Here is a 12775-nt window from a genome sequence, read left to right on the forward strand (position 1 = left end):
ACTTATCAATACATAAATGGAACAATATTTACGACATTGAATATGCAAAACGGAGGCGTGGTTACAACCAACTCCACCAGTCAGCTGTGAGTCATTGTGAGTGTACACATTCTGACAGAATGGTCATTGTTGCTTTTAGTAATGGTTTAAATCGTTGTGTTTCTTTCTAAAATGGATTATTAATTGGACAAATTACCATGTCGTCTGTTATGGGAAGACCGGAGCTGGCATCAACGGGTAATTTGTGATTAAAATTTATTTCAGCTTTATTTTTATTTAACCAAAAAATCAGTACCGGTCAGTTCGAATGTATTCTTTGTGCCGCTTTTTGGTGTTAAAAAGTAGGGCACGTGCCTATTTTTCGACAGTTGGACACGTGCAGATTGTGGGCCCCGAAAACTGTCACTTAATAAAAGCAATACACACACATTACTTTTTTTGCAGTTTAGGATGAGTCTTATAGCATTTTTTTTCAATATTATTATGAGTACATATAACTTTATTATTTATAGTGTCTTCTTATTTATAAAATAATTAATTAAAACTGATAATTACATTTATGATTAGCAACTGATAAGTGATATAGATCTAAATACCAACAAATACTGGATCATGCCTTCTTACAGAGTTGATGGTATGGATTTTTCTATTTCCCCTGCCATAACATTGAAGAAAATGTTGATAATCTATACTTCAGATTATGCTAGCAATTGCTATTTACAGTGATTTACAATTATGTTCTCGTTAGATTAGGCAAGCACTATAATAACTTATTACAATGATATTCTTTTAACATTGTTTAGTATTTCTAACTGTTATCATCCTGAACTGTGAACAGTTTTGAACTGGTTATGGTTTATGCTTATTGGAAAATAATGTCTAGATCTACTTTAAATACAAAAATACACTGAAATATACTGCTACAATTTATTTTGTCTTCTGGGTATAGAGTATATGATCAGTATAGATTGTCTTCAAAATAAAATATTCACATACTAACAAGTTGACAACTATCAAAAGATTTGCCATCTATTCAAATATTAAGAAAGATATTTCGTATGTTTTGTTTAAAAAATGTATGGTTTGGCTCCCCTTCCAATATGAAGAATTTTCATAAAGCCACATCTTGTGACGTTTAAGTCTCTCTCAATTAAAATCTGTAAGCACTGCATCAATCCTGTATAAACACACTGGTCCGTGCACAACTTTAATGAACAATTCATTCACAGGAAATGGCCATGTTTGTTCATGACTATTGTTATGAGTTCATGAGCTGTTTATGAACATTTGCTTGAACTCATGAACTGTTGTTCATGAAGCTCAGTTCTTAAAAGAAGCAGCCATTTGTTTTGCTAGAACTGTCCAGGAATTATGTAATGAAAAAGATCATGGACTAATAATTTATGAATCAATTAAATGGTATAATTATAATGAGTAACATCTACATCTTAGTTCCTTGTAACACCTGTTAAATGACCATAACCATGCTTGAAACAGATGATTGTGTAGTTGCTGCTGCTGATGATGGTTAAAACAATAATCATACACTTATGATGATATAAGTGATGTTGATCATGTTGATCATGATGATCATGATGCACTGGTTACAATGAACGACAATGATGGTAATGATGATGAGGTTTATAAACAGTTCATTAAATCAGTGAACCCTTTTCCACGGCTGATTCCAACTACAAATTACATCTCATATGCATTATATCAGAATCCAGATCATTTTATCACAATTGCAATGACATTGCAGGATGTCGGCCCTCAGATGGAGTTCCTGATATGATCGTCATCAGTGATATCGATGAAAGAGGGATCAATGAAAATCTACGGACCAGATATAAAAAGGACCAGATCTATGTATCCTTGTTTGTTTAAGATGACCTTTTTTTATTTGAGTCAACTTAATTTTTTTTTATTGTTAAACACTTTTATTTGAGTCAACTTAAGAGTTGTTTTTTATTTTTAAGCACCATGTGCTATTAAAAATAATCATTTTTTTTTAAATATTGCTAGTATAATTTGACAGCCGCACACAGTTCTTGCCATCATGCCTACATGAATCAGTTCATTAATGCATAGCAGTGATTTTTTTTGCTCAAATTTACAGCCGATTTTCGGCTGCTTCCCAATCGCAAAAATATACGTTTTTTCCCAAAAATCAGACCAAAATTTCCCCAAAAAAGCCCAACTTCCAAAAAAAAAAAAAATAATTTTTTTTTTATTTTTTATTTTTTTAGAAAAAAGTCTCATATAACTTAATTATGATTTCATAAATTTAGGTCTCAACTTTATATTTTAAACATCTTCCAAAATATATAACTTGAATTTAGTCATTTTTGTCCATAAATCATTCCCAAACTTGCCACTTTTATTGATTAAAAAAATCCCTATTTGACCAGACTCCTTTTCTAGAAAACTCCCTGAACATGCACTTAAAAACAATATCACTTCTGATACTTATAATCCTATTTATAATGCTTAATTTTTCCCAATTTCATGGTTTATCGCGCTATTTTTCCCAATTTCACGGTTTATCGCGCTAATTTTCCCAATTCAAAAGGCACAGGCTGTAACAAATTAAAGCAAAAAAAATCACTGCATAGATTCCATTTATATTTATAATTAAATACAAATTGTATTTACCATAACACATGCAATTTATCTCAAGTGTAAATTATAAGTTCCATAAGGAGTTTCTAATATTGTCTTCTTAGTATGAGCAATTAAAAAAAATTTGATTTTTCCCCCCCAAATTATTCCATTTTCTACTATACTTATTAAAGATATGACAAATGTCACATTAATGTTACAATAACATTTAGACAATTTTAATACCTTTGTTTTATAGTGTTAACAGTTGCACCCATAATGTTACTGATATTTTCATTTGAATGCTTGGTATAGTCTCGTTTTTGTGCCCTAGGATAAACATGTGGTTAATTTTCATATGTTTATATGTGAAGCTCATACTACTATATAACACTGGTTTGATCTATTTCAACACCAATTTAACCACATCAGTCACTGGCTAAGTTAGGTCTAAGTGTTTATCATGTCAACTGTTGAGCAGTGTTAATGTGACTTGTTTTATGGCCCTTACATGAACCAGAAACTATTTTCATATTCTTTTTATTGATATGGTCTTTATGATACATGAAGAGTCAAGTCTGTGTCAATAATTTTCACTTCACATGGTAATTTTCTATTATATCGTTGATTGCTGTATCCTATCTAAAAGTGTTTTGAATGAGAGATATCAGGTAATCAGTGTTGTTTTTTTTGTTAAAACTCCTGGCCATGGAGTATATATTTTTTCTAGATCGCAACAACGTTTGGTTCATTCCCCATCCAGCTCTAGGAGATGAAGCTGAGTAAAATTAACACTGAAACTTGTATTCTCAAATTTGAAGCATTTGTAAGCCAAACATAAACAACAATAATTCCCCAATAATAGTAAAAACACAGTGATTTTTCCTAATCCAAAGGGACCAGTCCCATTCCCAAAATGGTGAAAACAACAACAATTGTGCTACTATGCAAACATGATTAAAGATGGTGAAAAAACAACAACACTGGTGCTACTATGCAAACATGATTAAAGATGGTGAAAAAACAACAACACTTGTGCTACTATGCAAACATGATTAAAGATGGTGAAAAAACAACAACACTTGTGCTACTATGCAAACATGATTAAAGATGGTGAAAAACAACAACACTGGTGCTACTATGCAAACATGATTAAAGATGGTGAAAAACAACAACACTTGTGCTACTATGCAAACATGATTAAAGATGGTGAAAAACAACAACACTTGTGCTACTATGCAAACATGATTAAAGATGGTGAAAAACAACAACACTTGTGCTACTATGCAAACATGATTAAAGATGGAGATAACAAGCTTTACATAACATTTGTCAGATGTGCCATTATTTATCATAGGTCTTCTATCCTAGTAATTATCAAGAACTAAACACACAAATAGGGTATGAATATTGCAGGTATATTATTATTTGCAAAGAACTTTTAAACGGAAGTCAGTTAGCACCCACTATATTTCAGGAAGGACTATGAATTATTTAACTTTAACCCTTTGCATGCTGGGAAATTTGTCGTCTGCTTATATGTTGTCTGCTGAATTTCTTAAATTAGCATTTTCTTTGATTTTTTTTCCAAGAATACTATCAGAATAGCATGTTTTGTGGCGTCTCATCTGGATCCAAACTGTTTGTAAAGGCCTTCATAATTCGGTTCCAGCACTGAAAGGGTTAATCAGGACATTGTTGTTCCTGTAGTTAAGTGTTTTGTTTTGGATGAACTAGTCAACGCCCATTGGGCGATTTAACTTTAGAAAACAATGATAACAATAGCAATGCTACACAATGTACAACTTCTTCAGAAAATGGGCCATAAGGAATCAAATATTTCGACCCATGAATTTCTTTGTCATGGCAAGATTGCAGATGTGAAACTTTGAAGAGCTAAAATTTAAAAAAGCAAAACCCCGGTGAAGCAAATGCTATTGTTATTCAATGTATGACTTTGGGACCACCTTCTCTTTAATACTTAGCTGTAATGTCAATATTACCAATCTGAGTTTAAGTGTTATCATATCTTCCTTTGTCAATATTTGCATTCAGCATTAACCAGGTGGAAATGATTTTTCACTCCAGTTGTGTCCTCGGTCAATTATTGCCTCAGTTTACAGAGACATATGCGTGGCGCTCTCGGAAAATGGGGTGTCATGCATGTGGCTAAGCTGTTGTCTCAGATTAGCCTATGCAGTATGAGCAGGCAAATCATAGACAACACTTTCCTTTGTAACTGGATTTTTGCTCCGAAGAGTTAAATAAAAAATACCATTAAAGGGGAAAATGTTGTCCCTAATTAGCCTGTTTGGACTGCACAGGCTTATCTGGGATGACACAAGGCACATGCATTAAGCCCTGTTTTCCCAGAGTGCGGCTCATATGGGTCACATTCCGCTGGATCCTTTACAAGTCCTTCAAATATTACCTTGCATGCTCTGTCATTCTAGTTTGCATGAGGAGATATTTAATAGCTTTGAAATTGTATACGATAGGTCAGAGTGTGAACCCAAATATAATTTATATTATTTATTTGCTGAGTACATGCATATATCAGCGATTTTTTTCCTTCTTTGTAAAGTACCGGAAAATGGCACTTTCCCAATCTGGGAAAAATTACATATTTCCCAAATGAAGTTTTTTTTGTTTTTTTTAAATGAACTTTAATTAATTTACTTATGCAGCTCTATGGCTAGAACCTTAGTAAATATAATATTAACAACTTGACATCAGTTATTCTCAATTGTAAGGTATTTGTTAGCAAAAAATCAAATACACTAATTTCCCAATTTGAAGATTTTACACGCATTTTTCCCAATATCAAGGTTTTCACGACTCAATATTTCCCAATTTTGAGGAATTCACGACTCAATTTTTCCCAATTGGACCGGTACGGGTACTTTTCTCAATAGGACAAAAAAAATCGCTATATATATATATATATATATATATGTATATATATATATATATGCACAGCGATTTTTTATATATATATATATATATACCTGCTTGTTACAAAACCTTTGGCAGATTAGTATATCAAATTACATTGCACTGTAGTTTGATCAGCAACTCACAGTTTTTGTGTCTCTTCTCCGATTGATTTTATTGCTTTAAGCAATTATATGAATTGTGTACCATAATTTAGACGAAAACACTTTGTCTCATATTTCCAATACGCAATACATAGTTGCTGTAGATTGAAATACACAAGCATGCACATTTGATCTGAATTTATTAATGCATGCTTGTTCTATAAACTTATTAACTTGTCTTAATGAAAAATAATGAAATATACTTGTTTTAAATGATTTTCATTGATTATTAGAGTTTGAAAGTGCTGTAGTTTTCATGTATGCCATTTAGTTAGTAATGAGGGAGTTTCAGTACTTTAAATTAAAAAATCCCAATATAATAATTATTTTTAATCAATCCATAACAAAATCATCAAAACTTATTGTCCATCTACCTTATAAGAATCAAAGTCTTTTACATTGTTAGAGTTTATATAATACTTTTGGTGTGGGTTTTTATTAATTAAGCTCCCCAAAAAATTTTGGGGGTCAAAGCATATAGTCGCCGCTTCGTCCGTGCGTGCGTGCGTCCGTCCGTCCGTGCACAATTTTTTTCCGGGCTATTTCTCAGCAATTAATGACCGGAATTCCATTAAACTTTATGGGAAGCTTCACTACCAACAGGAGATGTGCATATCAGCTGGTTCTGGTCGGATGATTTTTCACAGAGTTATGGCCCTTTGAAATTTTCCATTAACTGTACATAATTATAGTGCAATTCTTGTCCGGGCTATTTCTCAGCAACTAATGACCGGAATTCAAGGAAGCTTTATGGGAAGCTTAACTACCTTGAGGAGATGCGCATGTTATTTGTGGGTTCTGGTTAGATGATTTATTTAGAGAGTTATTGCCCTTTGAAATTTTTAAGTTGCTAAACCATCCATCGTATTATTTTGTCCAAAGTTATGCCCCTCAAGACGTTTCCTTTTATCTGAATATATTAGTGCAATATTGTGACAAAAAAAACCTTTGGGGAGCATCACCCGTCTCTGACGGTTTCTTGTTACAACAGGTACTTTTAAAATAAGACCACAATAAAAAAATGCTCATTTTAAATGTCATAGAATTGAAGTTCTTTTCAAAGTCTCAAGATGTTTGCTTAGAAAAGAATCAATTCTAGACATCATGAAACCATTAATAGCTACCAGCTGGTAACCCCATTAGAATTTATGATTTAAAAGCTGATCTGAAAGCCCTCTTCCTGTTAGTGTGAGTGGAAAATGATTCCTCACAGATTTTGTAGGTGGAAAAACAACAACACATCCTAAATCCTGATTAATGTGTATCTTGGTTTACACATTTAACAAAATACAGTCCTTAATACTGAAATATCAGTTGAATTTGTTGTATTTTTTGTACTTGTGTTTTATAACAAATATAACATTAGTTAAAGTAATTACTTTGTGCCGAAAAATAACAACATAAATTTATCACAACAAACATGTAAATAGTTTTTCAAAAACATTGTACTGACTATAAAAACAAGCTGACCTGTTTCATTTGATTAATGAATGATCTCATGGAAGGTGTTTTCCAGTATGGAGGTCTCATGGAAGGGGTTTTCTGGTATGGGGATCTCATGGAAGGTGTTTCCCCGGTATGGGTCCCCGGTTGTGTTTCAGTTTTTTGTAAGTCCTATATAATAGTCATAATATATAGTAGTTGGTATACTTTCCAGAATTTAGTAGATGGGAACTTTGAATAGCATGCATATATTTTAATTTCCTTGACAAGACCTTCAGACTTTTACAGGATCTATACTGGTTGCAGTGAACCCATACAAGAGCGTGCCGATTTATGAACAGGTAAGGAGTACAGGTTGCTATTGTAATAAACAAAACATGCTTCAAACAGTTCGAGGACCATAGGTGAAATTCCAGTTCACTCTGGAATAAGTGTGTGCTGCACTCTGGAATAAGTGTGTGCTGCATGTACTTTTTAGTTTAGTGCTGAAACTTTTGACTTCTTATCATTTGTTATCCAGAGTGAATATAAAGTGATTAGGTAATTATGCAATGTTTCGTAGCCATTTCTTCACAAATGCAAACAATCTTAAAGCTGCCTTCATATAAAAAACACAAACAATAAATGCAAGGTCAAGTGACGATATACATGTATTGTTGTATATGGGACCTATTATAACGCATACTTCAGTTAACCTACTTCAACAATGTTGCTCCAAGTCTGACCAAGAATTACAGTCCTTGTCTTAGCCAACCAAATAGTTATCGTCAATAAAGTCTTTACAAAAGATCAGTTCATTGATCAGAAGGACAATCTTTGCGCACAAAACAATATTTATATCAAATGTTGCATTTAATTGTACCAGACTCTAGAGAAAGGCCAATCCCTTGCATAACTCTTCAAACGGTGACCTAAATATTATTGGTCACGTAAGTATGAATCTTTAATATTTATTTTCCTGCATAACAATAGGCTGAGAATAGGATATTGGAAATACCATTAATTGAAAGTTTATGGACATGGATATGCAACTAAAACCAAATCATAAAAATATAATAATATAAAAGCACGTAAATAAATCTATTGCAAAGAATGAAATTAAAGAGTGAATACATGTAAATGCAAAAAATAAATAAAAATAATTCCCTGTTATTTATTTGCAGTTAATTAAAAAGCACAGACCAGAAATTATTTTCTGACTTGTGGCCACACTGATTTTGTTTCTGTCTTAAATTAATTTCTTGAAATAGGTCTATCAATAATTACAGGACAGCTTGAGTTCCTTGTTCTAAGAAGTCAATGCAATATACTTGCCTGACTGTGCAGTCCTTTCATATAAGGGTCTGTCTCAAAACAGTATGATAAAGGGAATAAATGATAAAACCATCCAAGAACTGAATACTCCGAAATCATAACAATTTCAGTATTGATGAGTGATAAATGTTATGATCATTATTATGGATCAGCTTGAGACAGGTATTCTGCTTGTCATATGAAATGCACAATTATTTTTTGTTAAAGAATTTGCGCAACTCTTCCTCATTTAAAATTCCCTATAAAGTAAATATTAATGTAGGGAAGTGTTACATCAATATTCCATAAATAGAGAAACAAAATTCCTGGTTTGCTTCAAGTTGAGTTAACAGCATCAAAAATAATATTGTGAAACAATTATTCAATCTTAAGCTATACATTGTGTTATATAAAAACATATACCGGTAAGTTGTTTAAGAAACTGAAGTTGTAAGAATTCTGAACAAATTTGAGTGCTAGTGAAGATTTACTTGTGAAATAATTAACAAGAGACAGTGCTTTCCACAGGCAATTTAACAGTCCCTCAGCGGGGCGCTTGAATTTCGAAATCAGAGTCCCCGGGGCGCCTGAAATTTTCAGATCAGTGTATTCTGACAGTTATTGCAGCTTAAGATCAAAGCGATATCGACTTTGCCGAAAATTTTGAAAGCCGATTTACGATCCTTTGTCGTTTTACCCAACTAAAGCCCGCCTAAAGGCGGAGTGTCGCTATATAAGAAAATCAATATTGGCCAATGAGAGCGCATGCTTTGTATGAGCGACAGCAGTAGGCAGGCAATACCTGCAATTAAATCATGCAGACGACTCGTGACGTACATGTAATTGCCACAGAAATCTTAGCCAGTTACATAAAGACTGATGATGGCAACCGGCCGTAATCCTCGTGGACAACGTGAATTTCATGCATAATTCCATCAAAACATTCAACTCGTAAAGTGTTTAAACAAATTTTTGTTGAATTCATAACGCAGCTGTTGAAATCTCAAATGGGAATAATTAAATTTGTAATCGGAAACCCATTTCCGTAAGTCGCTATTAACACATTTTTAATCCGAAACACACTTCCGAATGTAAATGTTACCGCAAAGTTGAAATATTCTTGCTTCAAATTAGCAGTGCAAATTTGTTGCGTCATTTGCATAGAAAGCGTGCAACATGTATTGAGCATTTTAACAAGCACACAACACGTCAGGGGATTGACGCATGTTCAGAGGCAATATTTCTATTCTCTAAATAATCACTTAAAATTTATTTGATACTATAGAAAAATGGCAAGGTTTGTGTTCAAGAATAATTGAGAGCTTTTATCATAAATATTTACCAGAGAGTGATTTATAAAAACGGAATAAATGAGATTTATATCTGGTAATAAAAAGAAACTTGAAAAATAGTAAGTATACAGTTATAGAGTTGGGTTGAAACGGATGTATTAGGGAATTGTTCGAGTCGGGATTTTACTATCTATGCAGGAAAGTTTTAAAACAATTAAACAATATATTTTTTTAAATGACTGGAGGATTTTCTTTTAGTTTCATATCGCACCAAATGACGTCTTTTGACGCTGTTTTTCTTTAAGTTATAACGCACCACAGAACGTCAATTGACACGTTAAATTAAAAAAAAATCAATGGCAGGAGGGGACACACCTGCTGAACCACCCCTATCAACCACGGGGCGCCTGACAAAAATCCGGTGGAAAGCACTGACAAGAGGGATGATTTAATGGGCATTTCTATCCAATCTGGACCCGCTTATGCATCTCTTGATTGGATCACTAGAATCAGGAACATTAATTTTATACATGAACTGTTAGTCATAATATTTTCATGACAACTTTATGAATGGATGTGAAACATTGGCATTATCATGAAATGTCCTTGATAACTTTTCTGATTTTTATTTCCTCTGATGTGCTTTGGTTTTCGTTTCTAGACCCAGAAAGTCACTGTTTGTGCCTTTGCCAAACAAGTGTTTTGTGGTCAGTCATGACTGCGGTTTCCGCCATGAACAAATTAGTTACGAAAATGCAAACCACTGAGGAAAACTGTGAACTGGCTTATATGTAATGACACATTTAAAAAGAAATAACATTCTGTAACCCTGTTTCTGATTTTAAACAATCTACAATAGAAAAATACCACAACATTAATTTCCCATTTATATTGTGGTCCACTTCATTTAACTCTTTCATTTCATCAATTAACAAAGGGCAATTTAAGTTTCATTTTTGTGACCTTAGGTATTGTAATACGAGACACAAATGAGACCAAATAGCTTTGAAACTTACTATATCACCATGAGTCTGCACATACTTGTAGCATTGTTAACAAATTTTGATTGATTTCTAACAGTTGTATAGCCCACATTTTTCAGGTCAGGGTGTTATTTATAAATTACAGCATGAAGGAAGCAAATCTTATTGCAAATCAGTTATTTACATGTACTTAAATGTGCAGTCTGTAAAAATGACTGAAATAAACATGGGCAAGATTGGACATCTGAAAACCAGGTGTTCTGAGTATGTACACAGTCTATTGCACCGTGTTCCATCAACATTTTTAGTAAATGTTTTAATAGAATGTTTATACCTTCATTATCAGCATAATTAATTCCAACTAGTTGAAATGGCTGTTGTAATGTATAATACTGAGTGTATTATTTTGGGTAAAACCAGTTCTGAAAATATCATGAGATTTGACAGCTGCTGTGTCCAATGGTTATCTAATTTCCTGGGTTATCAGGGTTATTAATTGATCAAGTTATTGGCTTTTTGTCCCCTACCGGTGAAACCGGAGGGGACTTATGGTTTGCGCTCTGTGTGTCCGTCAGTCAGTCACACTTCTAGATCCTGCGATCTTAAAAAGTTCTTCATATTTTTTCATGAAACTTGAAACATGGATAGATGGCAATATGGAGATTATGCATGTCATTTCATTTTGTTCCTACGTCAAAAATTATGGTTGCTATGGCAACAAATAAAAAAATAAAATTTTGACAATGGTTGAGTTTCATCGGTAGGGGACCATATTGCTTGACAATAGTCTTATGTTTTAATTTGCAATGTTTAACATAATTTGTCAACTAGTAATCAGAAGTTGATAATAAAAAAGACTACTTCCAGAATGTTTATTCTGAATACTTTAATATACTCAATGAGTCATTTGGGCAAGGTATCGTTGGACTGTAATGTCAGGGATTGGAGATCCAGGGGTCTTAAATAGTCCTTCTTTGTGGAGAAATAGTGCTATATTTACTGTGTTTGGGGACTTTTTGTCAAATCCAGATAGCAAAAAGTAAGCAAAAAGATCTGATTTATGTGACAGTGCCCCAGATAAGCTGCGTATCGGCGTTTTTCACCCTATTAAAATGTTTAAAAACGCAAAGAAATTCAATAAAATGCGTATTGAAAACGCAATCAATTTGACTTTTACGCTTATTCTTAAGATTTGATGCGTACGATACAAGTCTCGATAAAAAATTCTTTGCTAAATTTTGGTAATTTTTCATTTGAATAATTATCGTACCGCGGCGAAGATTTTATTCATTCGAAAGTTAGCAAGCGCCTGGATGACAGAGAACCAGAGCAGTTGAAGTTATTCAAACACTATACGGACTTAATTTCATAGCAAATTAAGCGTCTGACTAAAATAGTTACAACGTGAATGTATTTGTAAAGCGTCTGTACTTTCAGTTTCTATAATAGTGTGTAATAAAAATGTCTAAGCGAGGTCGAAAGACGTCCGCGATTGTTACATGTAGCTAAATATATGTCGATCGCAAACTTTTTCCAACCAAGTACAAACAACCGAATCATTTGTGTTATCAATTTGTTAGTAACTGTGTATGAAGCAGTTGAAAGTAGCGAGTTGACATCCAAAAACATGACGGAAAGTCCCTGATTAGAACCAAAAAAATGTCAAAAGTGGAAAAGGTCATATCCCTGTCCTGGTTAGAAATTGTTGACGTTGATGGTACAGAACAAAAAGTTGAAATGTGCATTCTGCACATAGTCTGTATAACAGCAGCGATGATGTTGACAGGGGTTTTTATCTGATTTTGGGGAAAGGGCCTGGCCTTTTTTGAGGGGAAAAAAATCGCGCAAAATGCCGGATTTTGGGGGAAAAAATGACACGAAACGCCGGATTTTGGGGAAAATAAGGAAAGTCTTAAATAATAAATTCAACACATTTTGCTGTTTTTAAAACAAAATCAAGGCAACAGATAATTTAATTATGCAATATGTTATATTTTCTACACTGGATTAGGTTAACTTATGTATTTAAAGTTAAAAAAAAAAAAAAAAAAAAAAAAAATTTATT

The 12775-nt window shown here is 33.1% G+C and overlaps 1 protein-coding gene across 4 annotated transcripts in view; it reads left to right on the plus strand.

Moving 5' to 3' along the window:
- The first annotated feature begins 88 nt into the window (after positions 1–88).
- LOC127871881 (unconventional myosin-VIIa-like) overlaps positions 89–12775 on the plus strand; it is a 132622-nt gene continuing 119935 nt past the window's right edge. For all 4 annotated transcript variants that reach the window (XM_052415138.1, XM_052415140.1, XM_052415139.1 and 1 more), the window contains exons 1-3: positions 89–237; positions 1763–1869; positions 7421–7483. In XM_052415138.1, coding sequence (XP_052271098.1) covers positions 198–237; positions 1763–1869; positions 7421–7483 — 210 coding nt within the window. In that variant the 5' untranslated portion in view covers positions 89–197. The remainder of the gene's footprint in view (positions 238–1762; positions 1870–7420; positions 7484–12775) is intronic.

Source organism: Dreissena polymorpha, chromosome 3, assembly GCF_020536995.1.
Source record: "Dreissena polymorpha isolate Duluth1 chromosome 3, UMN_Dpol_1.0, whole genome shotgun sequence".
Lineage (NCBI taxonomy): Eukaryota > Metazoa > Mollusca > Bivalvia > Myida > Dreissenidae > Dreissena > Dreissena polymorpha.